The following is a 24,346-nucleotide window of genomic DNA, read 5'->3' on the forward strand; positions in this document are numbered from 1 at the left end:
TAGCCATTGGAAACTCATGTCAGTTGCATCATACCATTACTGTCACAGACGGCAGTCCTAACTCATGAGCCATTCCAGCCTAATGAATATCCAGCTATCCCCCATTCCTGCTGAGATGCTTGTTTTTCATTTCCCTAGTTTTAATTCCAGGCTCATGCTGGTCCTTTTGCCATAGGAGGGAGTCATCCCATCTTTCCCTTGAAAACATCTTCACAAAATACCTGTTGCCAACTGTTGAATACTTCATGAAACAAACATTACATGATTTTGCCTCTTGTTCCATCAACTTTGGGTAGGACCCATAATTTTAATATTTAACATTTTTATTTTTTGAAATAACTTTGAGTAAAATGGTCAAGAGAAACTAAAGAACACGTGCACATTGTGTGTAGTCCATAAATTAGAATTATTAATCCAAACTATAGTCTCCTTACTTTCCAATTCTTGAGAATTTTTGACATGTTCATAAAACTGATCAGATTTCCTCATCTGATTTTACTACTACATCTCAGATACCTCCACAATGCAAAATAGTACATATAATTAAGTTATGGGTCCTACCCAAAGTAATGTCTTATTACTTTGATTCTGTATGTGAACAAATGAAAATTAATTTTCTTTTATTTACTTAAACTGCTTCAATTTAAAATTCTGGTATTGATCTTTAAAGGCATGTATAGAATAATGTTATCTGAAGAATTGCCTTCACCTGTATCAATCTTGCTCAGATTCTGAGATCATTTTTAAAAGCCCTGTTTTATTGCTTCAATGTATTTTAAATTGTTTTAGTAAGCTACCTCGCATAGCATTTTTGGTACAAAGGCAGGGTATAAAGCAAATAAATAAACAGAATAGCAAACAGCAGTTCCCTTAGTAACCATTGCCAAAGCTAGAAAGGCAACCTAGACATACCTGTTGTTCAAAGGAAATGTTCCCACATTGCCACTGACCTGAGACTAAAAAGCAGATCTCCTTCATCCATCAAGTTGACAAAGCAACAAGTATCGAGTATTTGCCACCAAGTAAGAAAGTCACTGAACTTGAACTCAGAGCTGCAAAGGTCAGGAACACTACCAACTACTGTCTTTTCAGTTGTACAGTTTAGTAGCAAATTACAATGATTGGTACTTGAACATCCAAATAGGTGCAAATTTATTTGCATGACATTATTAAGTTCAAATTCAGAGTATTCCAATTGTTGTGCATAATGCCATGACCTATTAAATTTAAATAGGTAGTTTTATAGGTGGTCCAGAATATGATTGGACATTGCATGAATCAGACTAACTTTTAGTGCAAGCAGAATGCTTGTTTGCTGGTTGGACAAAATAATCAACTATGGTTTGCCTCCAATGAGGGAAGGATGGGGAGAATCACCAAGTTCAAAAGTTTCAATTACATCTGAAATATCTCTACCTATTCTGCAAAAAATACATATTGTAGAGAAGCCATATGCTTAAACTGGAGTATTCTGAGGCTGTACAAAAGGGATTGTAACAATGGATTTTCTTCTTCTGTAATTCTAACTGCTTTTTCATTGGCATTGAAGAAACATTGTTTCTATCTGGATTGCAGATGAAAGGAAAGCTTTTTACATTGCAACTGGGAAATGGAAGCTCTGTCCATTCCTTACAGCCTGAAGTGTCTGATCCTGCCTAATTTTGGAAGCTAAGCAGGGACAGCCCTGGTAAGAACCTGGATAGGAAACTTAAGTCCTACACTGAGCAGGGGGTGTAGGACTTCTAGGCCCCTGTATGATACTATGATTCTACGCACACTACTATATCTGAATGAAGGCCACACAACATATCCTGAAAGTTTATCTAACAGCTAACACAAGGAAGGTGATACTGTTAGACCATCCATAATTCAGGAAAGCATATAAAATCCTTGTTGCAACTGGTCTTTGTTCTTGGCTTAATGAGAATTACAGATACTCAGCACTTTTCATGATTTGTTCCTTGTCAAAAGCCTGGTGTTATCTTTATGCCTTTGATGGTTTTGCTGCTCTCAGAAATGATTTGACAGTACAAGCTGCTCAGTAGCTAGGAGCCTAATTCATGTTGAGTGAAGCACATTCAGATTATCACAAACAGCAATTGGGAAATTACATAAATTAAAATAACAAATAACAGTTGTTTTAAACACACATTGTTCGTAGGCTTTGTTCACAGGCTGAGCACTCATGCTGTTTACACAGTGTAATTTTGCTACAATATCAATGTTTGATGCAAAGTTTAAGACTATTTGGCACACTCAGTTAACCTGCAACCAAAATTCCTGAATAACTAGAAAGATTCTCACCCATCTTACTGATGGATGACCTTTATCAAGAGAAAGACAGGGGAAGGGTAACACTGCAAATTCTGCTCAATCTCTCAGCATAGTATCCTGGATCAGTTCTGTAGGTTAGGAGTTAGAACCACTGTGTTAAAGTGGTTCTGGTATTACCACAGCAGCCCCACTGGAGTTCACCAACAGAAAAGCCTTCAGTGTGGCAGCCTCATTTCTCTGGCACTCCCTGTCTCAGGCAGGTACCAACAATGTTGGTAAACACATGCTAAAAACAGGAAGTCTTCTCTTGCTCACCAACCACTGGCTTCATCTTATTTTGTTTAAAATGTTTTTAATGTTTTGTTTTTTATTCCTATATTTGTTTAACATCATACTGTTTACCACTCTGGAATCTGTTTGGATATGTAGAGGTATAGAAATACTGTAAATAAATAAATGAAGTAATACAGACATGTGATGAAGTTTAGTTCAGGTCAGACTGAATTCAGCCCTATATAAAGTCTATAAGCTGCCACCTCCTGTTCCTGACCCAAGATCAAGTTACCCTGGTGCAGAGGAAAATAAAAGCATCAGGTTTTCTCCAACTATATCAGAGCATCTTTTCACATCAAGAATTGAGACTGGAACTTCTAGTCACAAAATCCACACCATCCATGTTGAGAACCCCTTCAGAACCATCTTCTTAGTGGGCATGGTAAGCACAGCACCATTTTCCCACAGGTCCATGGTGAGAAAAGATGGTGTACAAGGACTTGGGTTTGCCCACAGCTTGTGCTTTCATTGTCACCACCTTGTAACTCTTCTTTCTCCTCAAATCTAAGACTTTCTTTCCTTGGGGTAGGAACAGAGGAAGGAGAAAAAGAAGCAGCAACAACCATTTTCCTGTATCATTGAGGCTTTGGAAAATATATATAATGTTCAACCCTTTCAAGGTAAGTAGACTGATGCCCATGTATCTCTACCAGAAACTGATTTTGTCTGGAGATTCAAGCATCTATTGTACAATAAACATATATTGCAATATTTTGTTATATTTCTATAACAAAACATAAGATATACCTGTTTATTTTATGGATTGTCCCTTTCCTATTAGAAAGGTGGGCATGGATGTAATTTATGGATATGGATTATGATTTATTGTTATATTAATTAAATAAAGCACATTACTGCTGTGAGCCCCAATAATTCAGCAAAAGTAATTATTACAGTGTAACAGTTTCTGGTCTATTTTAGAAATGAAATTTTAGTTAACATCATGATGAATATGCAAAAGTATCAGTTAAATCATGAGCTGTAGGCAATTCTTTGAAACTTAAGCTTCTTGGAGAAGGGAGGAAGTTCATACTTCACTGAACAGAAAGGCATTTCAATGAGTTATAATTTTTACTGCACATGTTGCAGAAAATAACACTGTAACAGCAATAACCTTGTGGCCCATTATGAAGCCCTCCTATGTGCTACCTGGGGACTTTGCAAGGATTGTCACTGGCTGCCAACTTGGAGACTGTAAAAAGTGATTTCTGAAAGGGGGGAAAGGGGAATAAAAGCCACAGCAAGTGCAAATGGGTCCACTATGGCAGGATAGGGGGCAACATTGAGCTGGTCCAAGTGAGCTCACAAGAGTGGTTTTTGCCACTCTTGATGAATGGCTCGTTTGCCATTCCCCACAACTCATTACAGGGTCAGTCACCCAAGTTCAGATGACATGACAACCAACTGTGTGTTCAAGAACTTGATGAACAACTCAGGAGTTGTGAGGGTGGCTTGCTGTTCTCAACCAAGCCACCCTGTGAGAACCTGCTTAGGTTCACATAACACAATTATTGTGGCTTGTCATCTATGATGTGTTTTCATGCCACACAAATCCAGTCACACTTTGACCTACATATACTTCTCTAGTATATGCAAGAATATAACCTTCTATTCCACCAATTTTCCTGCACACAAAATTACAAGATAGTAGCATACCTAAAATTTATGATGTCTGTATTTTACAATGCTTAAAGTATGCTATGTTGAAACTGTCAGAGCTGCTACAGATTTCAAGAAAATGTATTTTAACATTCGCCTGAGAAACACGGATACTGAAAAGCCTTCTATTTCCCTGACAGGATTGTAACATCAAGGTAGTGTGGACAGCAATTGAAGAATGGATTATACTACCATAGCAGAAAAGGGAAAAACAGAGAAAGGAGAGGAACTGTGCACAGGAGTCAGAGTCTGGATGATCCCACATTTACTGAACTTGACAAAGAGAACCTATATATTAACTTTTCATTTTTACAAAATTTATGGGATTTGAGATTGGCTTTCTCATGAGGTGTTCAGGGCTGTAATGTTTCAGTATTATGACAATTATTTGTTAATTCCAAAAATGGTACATGTTGTACCTTCTTTGCAAGATGTTTTAAAATCTACATGAAACTGCTGAGTGAGGTCATCGAGAATTTTGGAGTGCATTGTCCTCAGTATGCTGATGATACACAGCTCCATTTCTCCTTTTCATCATCAGCAGGTGAGACTTTTTTCTTTTTTTTTAATTTTTATTAATTACAATTATATAGAAAATACAGAACAAAAGAAAAACTAACATAAACAAAACTAAAGTAAACAAAATAAATAAAGTTGCCAAGGGAATTACAAACACAGCCCATTTACTGCAGCCACCAGAACCAACCATCTTCATATCTTCCCACGCTTTATGAGAGTTTGCAAGAAAGAAAAAAGAATCAATATTCTATACATCAACAGATTTTCATCAGCAGGTGAGACTGTGGATAGCTCCCTCTCTATTCCTCCTCTGGAGCTGAACAGACTTGAGCTGTTCTCAACAAAACTCTATTGTTTCCACACACAAATTATCCAGGCAAGTCTCTGAGCATGGACAAAGTGGTTTGTTGAACCCAAGAAATTCTTTCCCCAACTCTCCTTATGAACACACTTGTGGTCCAATCCTCGGGGACAGGTACTTGTGAAAGCGAGGGCACCTTTTTGCAACATGCTTTTCAACCGATTGTGCTTTTCACCACTGCTGCTGCCTAAGCACAAAGGCTATCTCAGAAGGGAGTTATCTCCGATCTCCATTTGAAGATGCCCTGGTCTCAACAGCTTATCCCACTTACTGGACCTCCATACTGTTCCCAGTGTCAGTTTCCACCTTTGTTCCCTTGTCTGCCCTAAATCTAATCTCCAGCATCTCCACTCCCTGTTGTATCCCAGGGCCTTGAGCAAAATTCTGCATGCAATCCCTTATAAATATTCCTTTTCTGATTCAGAATCAGAATCAGCAAAATTGACACAGTGCACAACTGGTGGGGGTAATTGCTCTAGTCCACGATCTCACCTGTTCCCAGCACCTACAACAATGGACTGGATGAGGACTAACAAACTGAAGCTCAAATCAGACAAGATTTAGTTGCTATCAGTGGGAGGTTCTCCTGATCACATGGAGGGAATTCAGCCTGTTCTACAGGAGGTTGCACCCCCCCTTGAATGAGCATGTTCATAGCTCCTTGATCCAATCTTTGTCACTTAGAGCCCATGTGGCTTCAGTGGTTTGGAGTGCCTTCTACCAGCTTCAGCTGGTGGCTCAGCTACTCCCCTATCAGGATAGAGATAGACTGCTATAAGTTATCTATGCTCTTGTAATCTCTAAACTGGATTACAGCAATGCACTCTACATGGGAATGCCTTTGAAGACTGAAAGCTGTAGTTTGTGCAAAATGTGGCAAACAAGGCTACTAACAGGGATCAAATGATCTGATCATGTAACACTCATTCTGGTTTGCCCACACTGGCTGCCTATATACTTCCAAGCCAAATTCAAGGTGCTAGTTTTAACCTATAGAGCCTTGCACAGCTTGGGACCACAATATGTGGAATGCCTCTTGACCTTCATCTACCTGGACACTTCTGGGGCACCTCCAAAGGAGGCTTGGAGGGTGGCAAGAAGGAGAAGGGCCTTTTCAGTAACACCGCCCCCCCCAGCTCTCCACTGAGGCCTGCTGGAAAAAGTTCAGAGATGGTCAACAAAGGGACTGAAGGGGACTGGAACAACACCCTGTGAGGAGAGATAGAAAGAACTGAGCATGTTTAGCCTGTGGAAGAGAAGACTGAGGGGAGGTATGACAGTAGTCTTAAAATATTTGAGAGGCTATCAAACGGAGGAGGGGCCAGGAACTTTTCTCAATCAGCCCAGAGTGCAGGACACAGAATAATGGGCTTAAGTTACGGGAAGCCAGATTCCGACAGGACATCAGGAAGATTTAATAGCCCCCTTTCAACTCTTGCTATTTTACAATTGTGTGATATACAAGGGCATATTGCTATGTGCATGTGTACATGGCATGCTGTTGATTAGTCTTCTATGTGTCTGTATGTGGTGTGATCCTACCTACTGCTGCACATGTGTCCATGTGGTACATTCCTATCTGTATTTGCAAGGTAACTCAGTACACCGTGCACAAGTATGTGCACACAGCACAACAGCCTCAAATATATGCAGAAGTAACTGCATTATACTGACAGGGGCATGAAAGAACACATAGCTGTGTTTGCCCTCTGCTTGCTGGGCAAATGAACATATAGAATAGGAAAGTAGAAGAAGGTTTATTCACCTTGTAAATGTTAACACCACTCCAGGGAATGCCACGTTTCAATCTGAAAACCACTGACTCACCTACCTTATAGTTAAAAGGCAAGAAGGACAAGTACTAAATACTCAAAAGCCACCAAACAGGCAATTATTACAATAGATACCCAGACAAATTATCTATTTCCTAAGAGATTTGAATGGGCAAATGCATGAGATCATTCTTCTCATCTAAATTCCTTCTTTCCTAAACACAGGAGCTTCATTGCACATCAATGCAGCCTAATAAATAGCTTGACATTTACAGAAACACTTCATCGAAAATTACAGAAATGTTTGATAGTGAAGAGCATTTCCCATATCCAAAAAGAGTTATCGAGATTTATTTGGAGCTATGCTACAGGAGGCATATCTCTAATTTCAATAATCAGTTTAACCAAAGAACTTACCTTGACATGCACCAGTCCGTATGTTGGGGATGAAACCACGGCGACATGGCTGGGGTTGAGCAGGGCACATCTCACAAGGATGGCCCCATGCACGTCCAATAGTTGCACAACAAAGGGTTTTTGTGCAAACAATGCCTGTTAGTTGGCCTTGACACATCTGGTTATTGACCTGAGTGAAACAAGGGCCTGTTCTGTAATCTGGAAATTAAAGAAAACATGTTAATGCCTAAGGAGTGCCTCCAACTCCATGCAAATAAACAGAGCAACTTTTCGGTCTGCTTCATTTATCGGATGCAATAATCTGTTGTCTATGAAAGCTCAAGCCACAATAAGCCAATTATTCTCTAGCTTTTTAATGAAAATTTATGAACAAATTCTATGTATCCTATCATAGAATTTATGAACAAATTCCATGTATCCTATCAGGGATTTAAATTCCTGGAACTCTTAATGTACCTTGGCTACACTTTCAATTAACAATAGTTCTCTGTCATGTGGTATACAGGTATGAATAAGTGTGCAGGTGTCATGCAGCTTTTGCAGTATTTTGGTGTTACCTTTTCTCTGAAAAAATACAACTGTGAAGTACATAGTGCTCCAACAAGCGCTTCATAGGGCCACCCAAGGAAAGCTCTATGTTACGTTATTGCTATTTGAAACCCTGGCAGATCCTTCTCCATTACAAAGCATCCTGAAGTGAGGCAGTTTGCAACAGTGGATGGACAGGAGAGCGTGTTTTACTCTTCCGTCCACCAGTGGCTTTCCCTTCTCTTCTGTCGCTCGCACGCACGCACGCACGCGCTCGCCTCGCTCACTCACTCACTCACTCACTCACTCACACACACAGAGAGAGAGAGAGAGAGAGAGAGAGAGAGAGAGAGAGAGAGAGAGAGAAGTGCTTTGCAATGGAAAAAAGACTATTAAAGCTTGGTTATTGTTGGGAGTGAGCAGGATGGCAGTCTTGGGCAATCATTTTCATGGACTGTTGGCAGCATCACAGATGACTGAGAATTGGAATTTGAAAATAATTGCAGTTTGGGGATGATTGAGGAGGATGGGCTGGGTCAAAATTCTGAGATGAAGGAGGTATAGGGGATTACCTCAAGGCCCAATGCTTTGTTGAACCAGGAAGTTTCTGGGAATGCCCAAGATGTAGTCAGTGGGAGTTGTCTCTTAGGATGAGGAATTTTCAGATGCAGACCAGCCCACCCTCGCATTTTCAACCCATGGTGAGGCACCAGCAGAGCTGGAAAGCCCAAATGAATGAGCAGTTTGCAGAGGAGTACATGTCTTCAGAAAACTCCTCCTGAGGGATGGGGCCCAGACATGTTCTTAAGGAGAGTTTCTGGAGGTGTACAATAGATCGAGTTCAACTAACTACTCTGTGCATGCTCAGAAATTTGTTCTAGGTGAATTTTTGGATTTTTATGTTTTGTTTGAGTGTCTTTTAATTGCTGTAAATTGTCCAGAGGACCATGCAGCTATTGCGACATTCTATAAAAGTTTAAGTAAATTAGTGTACTTGGGAGCAATGAAGAAAGTTTGCAAGGAAAAGGTTCTGTAGCTCATGATTGCTTGGAGGAGGAACCTTGGCTCACAACAGCTACACTATGTTAGACTGTAGCTTACTTTATTGCTCCTAGGGTGGATTAAGTCATTTTCTGTTTAATTTTTTAAATTTAACTGCATAAAGGCTATATCTTGCAAAATAAGCCATAATAAAAACAGTGTAGGCAAGACAGTGTAGGCAGGTGAAGATAGTGAAGGTAGTATTACATAGACATTGGCTGAAACAATTTCAGAAGGATATTAACCAGCTGGAGAGGAATCAAAACAAGAGTTTTAGAAAACTCATATATGGAAAAAATGCATCTTCTGAGAGAAATATCAGTAAGGCCAGGATTCATATATATCTAAAACATCGTGATAAACATGTAAAATAAAAATAATAATTTATTTACCTATGTTACTAAAGGAAGGTCAAAACATTGGTTGTAGAAGTTGTAAGAGATTTAAGCATGATATCAGGAAAAGGTTGCTGATTAAGATTGCTGTTGCAATCTTTCGTGCATTTTGCTGTGTTAGACTTCTGTATGTACCTGCTGCAAACCTTTTGGTGAGATGCTTGGCCTTTCATTTGGGAAACTATGCCTATCATGACAGGAACTACTAACATATTTGTGCAGTTTGGCAGCTATTGTTACTACTGTGAAATAATATGAGGTGTTATCACAAGATCTCTGAGCTATTTTGTGTGTTCACTGTGCTTGCCCCATTCCTTTGTCTGGCTCAGCTTGCTGTGTTTTGCAGACTGTCAAGATAACCTGTGCCTTACTAAATGATTAAAAAGTCTAGCAGGGTTTCCTGTTCACTTACTTCTCTATTCTGCAAACCAGAAGAGTGTCTTTCACACAGAGTAACAGATCAGAGATATACAAGCAGTCTCATACCCAAACCACACATGTATGGCCTTTAGGTAGAAAAAAGCAGGTTGCTTACCTGTAACTGATGTTCTTCGAGTGGCCATCTGTGCAGTCACACATATGGCGGAAAGCTCTGCTCCCCCTCCCCCCTGTGGCCTATAAAGAGTGGAGCATCCGCCATTTTGTTCAGTCTTTGCGACCGAACGTACGCTATCTTATTGAAAAAACTTTGGTTTGTTTGTTTTTTTGATGTCGGTACCGTGAAAAAGGGCATAGTCGGTACCGAAAGATGCATTCACTCACCGACACCGAGCGGTCGATGCATCCACTCACCGACACCAAGCAGAGCTGGCGGGTGGGTTGTGTGACTGCACAGATGGCCACTCGAAGAACATCAGTTACAGGTAAGCAACCTGCTTTTCTTCGTCGTGGCCTCTGTGCATCACACATATGGGTAGATTAACAAGCTTGCCATAAAGGAGGAGGGAAGGTGTCCTCATTGAAGAACGGAGGAGAGAACAGCTCTACCGAAGGAGCAATCCCGTCGAGCTCGAACATCGAGACGGTAGTGCATGGCAAAGGTGCAAGGGTTCGCCCAAGTAGCGGCTCAGCAGACGTCATCAATCGGGACCCCAGATGCGAATGCAGACGAGGTTGCGACAGCTCTAGCAGAATGGCCTCAAGGAACTGAAGCCATTTCAAGCTTAGCTAATTGATAGCATAAGACTATAGTGTGGACTATCCACTTAGAAAGTCTCTGCGGAGTGACTGGATCGCCCTGATCCCTAGCAGAATATTTGATGAATAGTTTATTGGATAGTTGAATAGACTCCGTTTGCGATCAGTAGAAGGCTAAGCAACGGCGAACATCAAGTGAATGCAAAGATCTTTCCAATGGAGTCAACGGTGACGGAAAAAAGGCAGGCAGCACAATGTCTTGTCCCGTATGGAAAGGTGTAGACACTTTAGGCAAAAAAGACAGGTCGAGGCGTAAAACGACCTTCTCCCTGTGAAAGTTTAAATAAGGAGGGTCTATGTGAAGCGCGCAAAGTTCACTGGCCCTCCGGGCTGAAGTGACAGCTACAAGAAACGCCGTCTTCCAAGAGACCAATCGAAGATCCACCGTCGCCAAAGGTTCAAAGGGGGCCTTCATAAGGGCCTGTAGAACTACAGAGAGGCTCCATGTGGGCATAACCGGTCTAATTGATGGGTTAAGATTATACAGTCCCTTCAAAAATCTTTTGAGGCTAGGATGAGAAAACAGAGGTGATCTGTCGACTAAGCCACGGTAGTAGGCTATTGCGGCTGTATACACTTTAATGGACGACGGCTTCAGTCCGGATGGTGCAATTCCAGGAGGAACTGAAGAATCTGTTGAATGGATGAGAGGAATGGAGAGAACGAACGCGACTCGGCAAAGGCAGAAAAACATTTCCATTTAGCCTTATATGACTTTCTTGTGGACGGCTTTAAGGCAGAGTTGATGATATGCTGAATATCAGGGTGCAAAAACGTCGGATTCGGATTCGATGGGTCTTGTCTCGAACCGGATAGTAAAGAGAGACCAGAAAGGGGCAAGCAGCCGAGTGACTGGGTTCGACAATCGGATCCAAGGTGGTTGAAGTCATCGTCAGTACCGACGGATTAGTAGAAGCTGTTGGATTCGTAACTTTCGAAACCGTCGTCGGCACCGATGGAACGTCAATCATCGAATTCGCCACGCTGTTAGGTTCAATGAGAGCAAATCCGGGTGGCGAAGTGTGCCGTCCACCTGTGTTATAAGATATGGGAGCGATGGAAGATAAAGAAATTCCCCGCAAGAGATGTCGAGTAGTTTTGCAAACCACACTTGACATGTCCACCAAGGGGCAACTAGTATCCCCGATGCTCGGTCGTACACTATCTTTGCTATGACCCTCATCAGAAGAGGGATCGGAGGGAAGGCGTAGAAGTTCATATTGTTCCAAGGGATCATGAATGCGTCCCCTAGGGATGCGTGTCCGATTTCCGCTCTCGAACAGTAAGCCTCGCACACCCTGTTCTGTTGGGTAGCGAATAAGTCCACGTCGGAAAACCCCCAGCGCCGGAAAAGGTGGTTGCGCATACGGGGATCCAGTTCCCACTCATGAGAGGTGAACATGTGCCTGCTGAGAAGATCCGCCTGCACATTGTCTACACCAGCTAGATGAACAGCCATCAGCTTGATGTGTCTCCGGATGCACCAGTCCCAAATTTTCATAGAAAGCCTGGCTAGAGTCAGTGACTTTGTTCCCCCTTGCTTGTTCAGATAAAAGACAGTAGCTATATTGTCCGAAGCTATCTGAACGATCTGATGATGAAGGATGTCCTCGAAAGAACGCAGGGCTTTGAAAGCTGCCAGTAGTTCTAGGGAGTTGATATGATTCGTGGATTCTAGATGATTCCACGTACCCTGGGTAGACAGGCCAGAGCATATCGCTCCCCATCCTAGAAGAGACGCGTCGGTGCCAAGGGTTATCATAGGAGGTCGCGCCCTGAAGGGGACTCCTATCGTAAGACTGGTCTGTTCCAACCACCAACGCAGAGAGTGAAGCACGGAAGTTGGGATCCGAATCAGTCTCGACTGCGGATATCTTTGAGGATGGTACACCTTGTTGAAAAAGAGTTGCAGTGGGCAAAGCTGAAGCCTGGCATGTGGAACTACGGCAACTGAGAAAGCCATATGCCCCAGGATCCTCTGGATAGACCTTGCCGGGACCGTTGCCTCTCGTCGGATTCGATGGATGTGGCGAGCAAGAGTCTGTTGTCTGTCCTGAGGGAGGAAGGCTTTTTCCAACGTCGAATCCAAGCGGGCTCCAATGAAGGTGAGCGTCTGTGTCGGGAGAAGAGAAGATTTCTCGGTATTAATACGTAGGCCTAGGCTATTGAGCAAGGCACAAGTTGTATGGATGGCCGCAAGGAGTCCTTCTCTGGACTGCAACACCAACAGCCAGTCATCGCGGTACGGATAAATTTGTATGCCCTGGAGGCATAGGAAGGCACAGACAGGAGCCATGCATTTGGTAAAAACCCTCGGAGCCGTAGCCAGTCCAAAAGGCAAAACTGTAAACTCATAAAGTTGGTTTGCAACCGCAAAACGAAGGAAACGCCTGTAACTTGGATGAATTGAAATATGGAAGTAGGCGTCCTTCAAGTCCAATGAGGCGAACCAATCCTCTCTCCTTAGCAACGGCAAAATGTTTTGAAGGGTAGTCATACGAAACTTTTTTGGTACAATAAACTTATTTAAGTTCTGTAAGTCCAAAATCGGACGTAGACCACCATCCCGCTTAGGGACCGTGAAGTATCTGGAATAGAATCCGTGGAGTCCGTCAGATGGGAATACTTGACGAATTGCTCCTTTACGAAGAAGTTGATGTATTTTGTCGAGCAGTACCGGTGAACATGAAGTGTACCGGATCGGACTCGACGGAGGAACGATGTCGAATTCTATTCGATAGCCATATTGAACGATGGACAATACCCGCCAATCAGATGTGATGGACTCCCAAATGGGGAGTCAGCTTCGAAGCCGATCCCCAGATGATAGGGGGGTGGGTATTGGTGGAGCGTGAGGAATGGTTCGCCAGTCCTGTCAACGTTGTCTCCGATCGCCAAAAAGACGGCGGCCTTGTTGGAAGTGTTGTTGGGGCTGAGGACAGCGGCGCTGCTGTTGCTGGTGGTGTTGTGGCTGTTGCCTCGGTTGATATGATTGCCTGTAGGATGGACAATTCCAGGACCACTTACGTCTGGCGTGGGACTGTATCTCCATCCTGCGTGCCGTCATCCTCAATTCATGCAGCTTCTTGAGCTTGTGGTCGGTGCGAGAATGGAAAAGCCCAAATCCATCGAAAGGCATTTCCTCAATCCGGCACTTGGTTTCTTCCAGAAAATTACAATTCTGAAGCCATGCATGCCTTCGGAGAGAAACGGCACCGACCAAGGCCCGTGAGTCAGTATCCACGTGGTGCCTCACCGTGGATAACTGCTGCACCGTGACCTGCATGGCTTCCTTAATCAGGACCTTTGCAAGGTCACCCTGGTGGTCCGGGAGGGTGGAGGCAACGTTGTGCAGGCACTGCATAATAAAGTATTGATACCTTGCCAACGTCACCTCGTAATTTGATATACGGAGCCCCAGGCCTGAAGCAGCGTAGATTCGCTTAGCCAGGGAGTCTATTTTTCGGCCCTCTTTATCCCTCGGTGCCGTGTGCCCTCTCGCCTCTCTGCCCTGCGAGGATTCAACGACCGCAGAGTTCAGTTTGGGATGTTGGAGGAGGAAGGGGATGTCCTCCTCCTGAACCCTGTACATCGACTCATATCTCCTGGACGTTGGCTGAGGATGTGATGGCAGGTCCCAGGGCTGTGTCATCGCCTGCCGCAAGGTGTTATGAGCGGCAGGACAATGGATGTCGATTGCTCCCCGTGGACGACATCATAGAACTTGTCTGTCGTCGGTCCCGGGTGCTGGGCAGCGTCGATGTCCAGGGACTGGACAAGTCTAGACATCAGCTCTGCGAAGGAGACGTGGGACTCATCAGGTGATGCAGGACCCTGGGATGTCACAGCGACATCCGGAGAGGTTGAGTCAACCTCCGAGTCGGCCGAATCGGCACCGGAGCCGAAGATGACGACTCTGCCAGGGAGAAGGAGCGGCTGCTTCCACCCTGTGGGGATCGAGGTGACGCCCGCCTCGGATCCAATGAGTGCGGTTGGTCATGGGATAGAGGAGAGGATCGGGCCCTGGAAACAGGGTAGTACCCTACGGAGAGTGGATCACCCCAAGTATGGTAGTAGGGGCAACGCCAGCTCTCCAGACGTTGCTCTACAGAGTGGCTCCTCCAGCTCCCCGGTGGGGACAGTCCAACATCCACTTCCATTGTGACCGCGGGCATGGGTGTCGGTGACCTCGCCCTAAGAGGGGAGTCCTGGATTTCCCCGTTGGATATTGAACCCCGTAGAGTTGGAAGGGGTGCAGGCGGGAGGTCAACCGCATGGCGGGGAGACCCTTGAGGGGTAACCCGCATAGCCTCCTGGAGGACCGGTTCGGGTGGAGTTGGTACCGTAAGCGCCACCACTACCAAGGGGCCCATCGGTTCCGAGTCCAGATGTCGGGGATGGTCCGGACGGTCTGAATTCCTGGGTTTCTTGGGAGGCTTGGAGACCTTCTCCTTCCTGGCCTTTTTATGGCCTGCCTACTTCTCGGATTCGGCATGCTTCCATTTTTCATGCTTCTTTTTAGGTGAAGCAGAGGGAGCCACCGAAGCAGACACGTCTTCATTCGAAGGCCGTGAGGGTGGGGCCACAGAAGCGGAGCCAGGTTTTGGGATGGCAACAAGCGGGTCTGATTGCATCAGAGCCCCATCCCAAAGGAGTCTCCGAAGGCAGTTTTCACGGTTCTTCCTGGCCTGCTTGGAGAAGGCCAGGCAATGCGCGCATTTATCCGTCCTATGCCCCTCTTCCAGGCAGAGGAGGCATAGGTCATGCGGGTCAGTTGGAGCCATTTTTGACCCGCAGTCCACGCATTTGCGGAAAGCCGCTCGCTGCGCCATCGCAGAAGAAGAAGAAGAAGAGAGGGATAGTGCAGAGGGTAAGTATATATTTTTGTTTTTTGTTTTTTTTTAGATAGCTAGATCGAAAGAAGAAATAACAAGAGAAAAACTACAAGGAACAATGAACTGGGAGCAAGGAGAAGAAAAAACTGGGAAAGAAGGACAATCAAGAGCAAGGTAACAGTCGAAGCGAAAGTCGAAAGCAGCATGAGGCACAGTGAATGGCAGTCGCAAAGACTGAACAAAATGGCGGACGCTCCACTCTTTATAGGCCACGGGGAGGAGGGGGAGCGGAGCTTCCCACCAAAAACTGTTAGCTGTCAATCTTCCGGCCACAGGCACTGCGCAGGCGCAGTACCCATATGTGTGATGCACAGAGGCCACAACGAAGAAATGCAGTTACTCTGGTTTGTTTTCGATTTACATTGTCTGCCTGTGAGCATCTTTCTATAACTTTTCCACTGCCTTATTTGCATAACATATTTTACTTCAGAAGAGCATTCCAACAGACAATGTCCTTCAGATTTGTTACATTTATATGCTGCATTTATATGTCTTGGCTTTAACAAAAATAATTATATCGTACTATAAGATCATGCTATAAATTTGACCATTGGCACATGTAGCCTGCATGGCTGAGTGGAGACTAGAACCAGAACTCCTGTGCCCAGTCCAACATTCTAACCACTTCTCCATACTGGCTGTCAACTTGAACCTATCTGAAATCTGTGAGTTAGAGCATGGCTTGCTACATGGATAGCTTCCCACACTCATAGTTCCAATCCAGCTTATCTGTACTCCCCATATTGTGCAGTGTATCACCTAGATTGAACCTTCATGCATGAGATACTGTAAGCACATACCTCAAATCTAAAGTGAAATTTGATGTGTAGATGTCAAGAAATTCAGGTATCAAGAAATTCAGACTTGTCAGAGTGAACACATCTGCTTCACTAACACATATAGGCTGCACACAAATTTTGCCAAATCTTCCTAAGTCTTATGTCTCATATGCTGCTCTCTAGCATCTATCACATCAATGTATATTTTATACAATTTAAACAACATAAATAAGACAAACTTATATATGTTCAAATAAAGCAGGTCAGGCAGATTGTCTTTCTAGATGTGATAGATGATAGGTGGCAAGATACAATCCTACAGTCTTATGAAGATTTAGCACAGTTTGTACATAAAGAGCTAATGTAAGTATACCGATTATACCCACAATTCTAGATTTATCTGTAGCATATGTAAATGTAAAAACAAGACCTTATTTTTATTGAATAAACTCTTGTGTGAAAGATTTGATACTAAAATTAATAAGTACAACCTCAGACCATTGCAACCACAAGAATCTGAATTTCTGAGCAAGGTAAGCAATATTTTACTACCCCTATTTAATATTAATCATAAAACCAAAACAGTTTTTTCTGTAAAAATGAACAATGAACTGTTTTGTTAAGCTATTAATGGTTTACCGCAATGTTGTTATCTTTCTTAACATATTCACAGAAAAATTTTGGAAATACTAATGATCCCTTATTAATACCTTCTAAAGCAAAAGAAATATGCACAGTACTTCACAAAATAAATAATTTACTCTTTTGACAATATCAGTAGTACTGTAGTGTACGATTTAGAAAGCAAGGTTTGTTAAATATTGTTGATATTAGCGTCTCTTTCATCTCTTTGGTTCACTTTATATGTTTTAGCATGAAAATTAAGGACAGGTCTTCTATTATATACATTCAGTTTTTAAGCAAAGAAAATAAATTCACATTTTCAGCAAAGGTATGCAAAACCTTCAAGTATGGACCTCAGTTCAATTATATGAAAACAGATTCTATTAAAAGGAGAGTCAGACTTCTAAGAAATGCTTCTAATTCATTACTGAATTTAGAATTCAAACAAAAATTGAGATTAAGGCTTCATTCAAATATCAAACAAAACAAAAATATCAGTCAGGAAGAAAAAAATAAATTGAGACCCATATGCTTTGATTCTAGGGAACCACCCTTAAACAGAAGTCTTTGAATTCATATGTGAAGCTGATATCCTATTGACCGAAGAAACAAGGCAGTTTTTTCCCCAAGTCCCACTTCCTGGTTTCAGAGAACCTCCCAACCCTTTTGTAGGCACATGTAATCTCAAGGGGAAGGGCAATTAAAAGAATGTCATCTTTCCACTATCTGGCAGGAGTGTCTACAGACATAACTCTGTCCAAGGATCTCTAGACAAAAACTAGAGATCCCTCCCATAGAATTCATGCTAACATAGCTTATATTCCAAATGTTGAACATTCTTGGTTGCTTGTAGAAATCCTCTTCTATCCAGTGCAATGACTGCTGCATCACAATCCTATGCATATTCACTGATTCTCAGCCTAACCTACCTCACTCTGTTATTGTGAGAAAAAACAGAGAAGGGACATTTGATAACCTGACTTGCAGGGGAAAAGGCAGGGTACAATTATAATAATCAAACAAATAAAATTCTCAAAAGTACACTCAAATGTATTCAATTTGATATACATACACAGGACTACAACCTACCAGCATAATCCTATATCTATTCAAAAGCACATTTCACTGAGTTCTATGAGCTTTATTCCCTGGTATGTATGTACAGGACTATAGCTTTAATAGATGAAGAAAGAATATTCCACTCCATGTTTCACATATATAGTTTAAATGTTGAAAGGAGTTACTGGGAGGTTTATAATCTGTTGATTTTTAGTTGTTTAAAGGAATCTGGAAATAAATTAGAAGGTTTCTGGCTTCAAATCTGCTATTGGGCCTTCAAGCAAAGGGACATTGTTCTATTTAACTATTTGCAACAAGTAGCATAGTATTTAAAATCAGTGAACTATCCAGAGATTAAGCTGCTCCTGGATAATAATTACATTAAGTCCCACCTATGCACTAAATAGCCTTGACTCTACCACATCATTAAATGTGACTATTAATATGAAACATACAGTGCTTTAATAAAACAACCCCTAGATAATAACAGGACATTTACATGGAATATTAGGTTTATTCAGGATAAGCCTGAACAATACTTCAGGCCTTCAATCAGTTCTAGTTGGACAGGAGTTCTTTTCCATAAAAACAAGACATGCCAATCTATGCATGTTAGGTTTTTAGACTGGAAAATTTCTTGCTCATTATTACATTTTATTATTTTCAGATGTTTTCTGGTTTAGTGGGATGCCTTTCTCAACTTTCCATGTACCGCTTCCATTGTACTAGCTGATTGCTAGTACAAACAGACAAGCAGGATCACTGCAGGTGGCACAGCAACTCTGCCATAAAACTAGCTATGATAGCCAAACCACATCTGACATGGGGAAAAAACGGTAATGGCCCTAAAAAGGAGGAGAGGAATTAAACCCAAAGCAAACAGAGAACAGACACGATCCTTTTCAGTATTAGTGTATGTGGAAGCCCTTGTGTCCACAAACAAGCCCCTGACAGCAGAAGCACTTCTGTGAAATTTTCCTGCCTTGTTCATTTAATTCTAAGTAATTCCAAGATTTTATATTCCCCCTGTAACTATTGATTGTTTTTGCTATACATATATAAATTCTTCTCAGGAGAAAAGATCAAACAAATGCACAGTTAACATTTGATTGGTAGCACTAGGAATCCTCCATTAGAAAGCACCCCAGAGGCAGTTGCTGTTGTGATCACATTTGAATTCAGCTTATACGTGAAAACACATCGGGAGGATGTGCAGTGCCACTGCTGCTCCATGTTAAAACTATCACTGCCCACCTAACCATGGAATGGCAACAGAAGCCGATACATAAAAGACAATGATTCCATAGAAGAGCTTGCTTTTTAAAAACTACAGTAATTCGATCACATGTATGTTTAGTGTCCAGAGGTCAGGGCCACTTTTTTCTTATACAGGTATGAAAGGGTTTTTTTAACATTCAAAACAGCATTTTTGAAAAAAAATGATCAGTGCTTGTTAGTGTTTTTGTCTACTGTATGTTGTTTTTATACTTAGTTGACACTGCCCAGGGAGCTTTGGCTATGGGCGGTATAGAAATGAAATGATGATGATGATACAGTTACAGCAGAGCATCATGCTTTGCAGCAAATCTGAACCCACAGACACCCAGCTGCAGCAGAGAAAAGTCCAGGGTTGGGGATTTCTTGCAGAATCAATCCCTAGTTTTCAATCATTTAGACCCAGTTTGCATATCCATACATTGCACTGTAGTGTTTAATGAAATCGATAAACTTTTTTGAGGAGCCTTTGTAGGATCAGCACCCAAGAAGCGATTGCTGTGTAGTTAAATCATCTTTCCAAAATGAGGCGAGCGTCCCAACAGTAAGTACACTTCAAAACAATAACACCAAAGGCCTTTTCAGGCAGGCTTTCAGCCCAGCAACAGCTCCCAGAATGCCCATGTGATCAAGTTACATATAGTTCCTGATTATGAACAGCCAGCTTATGAACAACCCACACCCACAAATGTGTGGACTGCCATAAACCTTGTATGAGTATCTCTAGAGCAGGGGTCTAAAACTCAACTTACCTGGGGGCCGCTGGAAGTAGAGTCTGGGTGAGACTTGGCCACATCAAGTATTCCACCACCACTTTGAAGGCAGCAGGGGCCCTCCCCTGAGCCCCACCCGTCCTGGCAATTGGCCCGCGGGCCGCGAGTTTGAGACCCCTGCTCTAGAAAAAAATATCTCAAGCAAACTATGCAGCATATTGTCATGAGGGACAGTCCTCCTTCCAAGTAAACACAGTGCTCCAGAGTTTCTTTTCACAAAGCTCTGTTACATGTCCCTATTGCTACACATCTCTAAGTTCACCCAGAGTGAAGTGTTGAGCCCTCTCTAACACCTTTCAATCCCTCATCCTATTATACCCTTTTTCTCCTACACTGCCTCGCAGGCACGGCATTGTGAAATCTCGCCTGATGGCACCCCTCGCATTTCTCCATCAGCTGAATCTCCTGTCTGTATTACCTCCTAACAACCAGCATCATCTCCTCAGGAGGAATACCTCAGTATCAGACAGGCTGCTCCACTCTTGCTGCAAAGCCTGTCCCGTTCCTAACTCCCGCTCCCTGTTCTCATGGATCAGTTGATCATCGCTTCCATCCACAACTCCCCTCCCTGCTCCCCAGGCATTCCTTGACCTTGATTTGATACTGGAGCTGGCTGACTTTCTACTATCCCCTCATCTTCACTGTCTGAGCTCAAATTCCCATCAAAGCTATAAACTGGTTGCGTGCATTCTGGCCCTTTTCCCTGTATGCACACGAGATGCCAAGGCATGAGGGGACGGCATATACAAGTTTTAAACAGATAGACAGGCAGACAGACGTTAGGCAATGTGTCATCAGTGGCTGAGTAGTTCCCTAGAGATATTCTGAGCTTTTCATAGAGATAGAGATCTCTAGAGATATTCATAGCTTTTTTCTAGAGATAGTTACAGCTATCTTTAAGGCCCCATGCAATGTGTTTGGCACATAGTTCCCTAGAGATACAGTATTTACGGCTTTCCGTTCTGCAGTATTGGCTTGATCATACCCAAGCCAGTGTGTTTCAGGGCATGAGAAGGGTGTGTAGCTCCCCTTTGTTTTTTCTTTAGCATTTGCCCTTGTAACCATGCCTTCAAAGCATGAATCTGATGAAAGCGCAGGTGATGCATCAAAGAAAAGGAAAATAATCATGATGGAAACTAAAGTGAAAATAAAGCAGAAAGGCGAGATGGCATCTTTATTAGTTCATCATTAGTTTATCATTACTGTATTATCATTATTACAATGCTGTATTGTGTTTAAGATGTTTTAGTAAACATGGAAGTGTTTCATATGTATTTTATATGCATAGAAAGGAAAATATATACATATACTAAGACAAACATTACATACAAATTCAACTTAAGGATGTTCTCAGGAACAGAGCCATTCTTAACCTGGGGTCTACCTGTACATTATGTGGTCATATGGGCATTCCAAGAACTATCGCTACATTAGAGCACTATCTGTGAAGAGAGCAATACCTGGTAATGCAGTTTCTGTCTTTTAAGTAAAAGATAGGTAAGTGAATATTTGGCCACCTCACACATCTAATACAGTAAATGGAACCCCTATATTCCCACAAGAAATTTCTTCAAAACTCTTCCCTGCACCCAAGCATATTTTGCAGTATTCTTAGTTTTGCCCTACCTCCCAAGCATTACCAAAATAGTTCTGCGCTATGGCAACTTTGCCATGAGGTTCCGCAGGGCTCTATTTTGTCCCCCATGCTTTTCAACATCTACATGAAACCGCTGGGAGAGGTCATCAGGGGGTTTGGGCTGCAGAGTCACCAGTACACTGATGATACCCAGCTCTACCTCTCATTTACATCTACTCCAGGTAAGGCAGTGGATGAACTGAACCAGTGCCTGGTCGAGGTAATGGGCTGGATGAGGGCCAATAAACTGAGCTTCAATCCAGATAATACAGAAGTCCTGTTGGTGGGCGGATCAAGGTTTAAGGGAAGTGATTTTGACCTTGTCCTGGATGGGGTAGCACTCCCTCTGAAGGACAGGCTCCACAGCTTGAGAGTACTCCTTGACCCAGAGCTGTCACTGGAAATCCAGGTGGCAGCAGTGGCAAGGAGTGCTTTTCTACAGCTCCGGCTGGTCCATCAGCTGCGTCCTTACCTGGACAAACACTGCCTAGCAATGGCAATGGTAACCTCCCAGTTGGATGACCATGAGTCAGTCCTAGTTTCGAGTCTCTACGTGGGGCTGCCCTTGAAAATGGTCCGGATACTTCAGCTGGTACAGAATAGAGCAGCCAGGTTGCTAAGGGGGACTGGTCATTATTCTTATATAACATCAGTCCTCTCTCAGCTCCACTGGCTTCCAGTTGAAGTCCAAGCCCAATTCAAGGTGCTGGTTTTGACTTGTAAAGCCCTGAACAGTTTGGGACCAGGATACCTTCCATATATCCCCTCACGCCCCTTAAGATCTGTGGGATAGGCCCTCCTCAGAGAACCCTCCCTGAAGGAGGTAAAAGGACATCTACTCAGAGGACAGCCTTCCCTGCAGTGGCGCCCAGATTGTGGAATGCGCTCCCTGGAGAGGTTCGCCTGGCGCTGAGTTTATATTCTTTTTGGTACCAAGTTAAAACATTTTATTTGTTATTTTAAAAACTAATTTTAATATTTATCAGTTGCTTTTTAACTTATTTAACTTATATTTTTGGTTAATTGTTATTTATTATACTAAGATGATTGTTTTATTGTGGTTTGTTTTAACGATTGTAAGCTGTCCTGAGATGCCAAGCATAAGGGACGGCCTATAAATAAATGAAAGCAAAGCCAACAGTTTATGGAGTTGTCTGTCCTACTGCTTAAATTTTAAAAGCTCCTTGTATTACCTGAAGTCCCAGTTTCTATGTATCTAAAATTTTTAGGCTCCATTCATTTAAAAAGGAAACAAACAAAATAACCATGACAAAACCACCAGTTTAAATTTATATAGATGATATAGGCAGACGCACGCGGCTGCAACCTCGACGGCAGCCAGCTCCACCGGCCAGCGTGGCTGCATGCGGCGCCGGAGAGCGCCGCCCGCCGGCCCAGGTGATCAGGCGCGCGCGGTGCGCGACGGGGCGGGTCTCGGAGGCGCCCTGCGGAGTCAAAGCCGCGGCAACGGCTGGGGCCGGCGGCCTCGGGCCGGCGGCCAAAGGGCGGCAACCAAAGGGGTCGCCACCATTTGGGGTCCCGTTCGGGGGGACGAGAGGGGGGCTGGGCTGGCCATGGACTCTTGTTGAAATAGGCTTGCCTACTGCTGATTCTCAGGGAAGAGGAAGGATCCCCTTTTTCTTTTTTTCTTTTTCTTTTTTTCTTTTTATCGTTCTTTTTCTCCTCCTTCGACCTACTTTATAATCTTACCCTGCTTTAATCAGTGCTTTGAGTCATTCCTGGCCATGTCGACGTTTATATATCCTGGGGAACCCACGGGGGCTGCTATTGGCGTGGTCACGGGCAATGGTCGTTACAACAATAGGGGCTTAACGTGTCCACGTAGAAGAAGGATGGACACATGGCTGACACCTGTCCCTCCTTCTGATCCTGCCCCCAACCAGAGGGCGCCAGGTAGCCTTGTCAATCACCCCTCGGGTCTGACGGTGCTGCTGCTCAATGCCAGGTCGGTCAATAATAAATCTTCCCTCATCCATGACTTGATTGTGGATGAGGGGGCCGACCTGGCTTGCATAACGGAGACCTGGGCGGGAGAGGGAGGGGATGTTGCCCTCTCCCAATTGTGCCCGCCCGGGTATCTGGTTCAACACTGTTCACGCCCAGAAGGGAGGGGAGGGGGAGTCGCGTTGGTTTACAGAGCCTCCATCTCTCTCACGGGTATTCTGGTCCCTTTGAGACCAGGGCTGGAGTGCCTCTACTTGGTGTTGGGTGAACGAGACAGATTGGGGATTCTATTGGTGTACCGTGCACCTTTCTGCCCAGCAGTCTCCCTATCTGAGCTGACAGAGACCGTCTCGGATCTGGTGTTGAGGACCCCCAGGATGTTGGTCCTGGGGGACTTCAATCTCCATGCCGAGTCTGGACTGACCGGGGCGGCTCAGGACTTCATGGCCTCTATGACGGCCATGGGCCTGTCTCAACACGTCATTGGCCCTACCCATGAACGTGGACACACTCTGGACCTGGTATTCACGACGGGGCAGGTAGAGGATGTCCTGAGGGTGAAGAACTTATGTTTGACTCCCCTGTCATGGTCAGATCACCTCCTGGTGAGGTTTGTGCTCGAGAGCGGCCTCTCCCTCTATAAGAGTGTGGACCCGATTGTATGGGCCCGCCCCCGGAGCCGGATGGATCCGGATGGATTCCTGGGGGCCCTGGGGGAGTTTCCGGCTGACAAGACTGGTGCTCCTGTCGAGGCTCTGGTCGAACTGTGGAACGGAGAGATGACCAGGGCTGTGGACACGATCGCTCCTAAGCGTCCTCTCCCACCGGGCAGAGTCCGCTCTTC

At 43.7% G+C, this 24,346-nt stretch overlaps 1 protein-coding gene across 2 annotated transcripts in view; it reads right to left on the reverse strand.

The window, feature by feature from the left end:
• The window catches only part of FBN2 (fibrillin 2), a 191,646-nt gene that overhangs the window by 138,188 nt on the left and 29,112 nt on the right, over window positions 1–24,346 (reverse strand). For both annotated transcript variants that reach the window (XM_044446643.1, XM_044446642.1), the window contains exon 6: window positions 7,336–7,533. In XM_044446643.1, the coding sequence (XP_044302578.1) occupies window positions 7,336–7,533 (198 nt within the window). The remainder of the gene's footprint in view (window positions 1–7,335; window positions 7,534–24,346) is intronic.

This window comes from Varanus komodoensis, unplaced genomic scaffold (assembly GCF_004798865.1).
Source record: "Varanus komodoensis strain SLA01 unplaced genomic scaffold, ASM479886v1 scaffold5, whole genome shotgun sequence".
Taxonomy (NCBI): domain Eukaryota; kingdom Metazoa; phylum Chordata; class Lepidosauria; order Squamata; family Varanidae; genus Varanus; species Varanus komodoensis.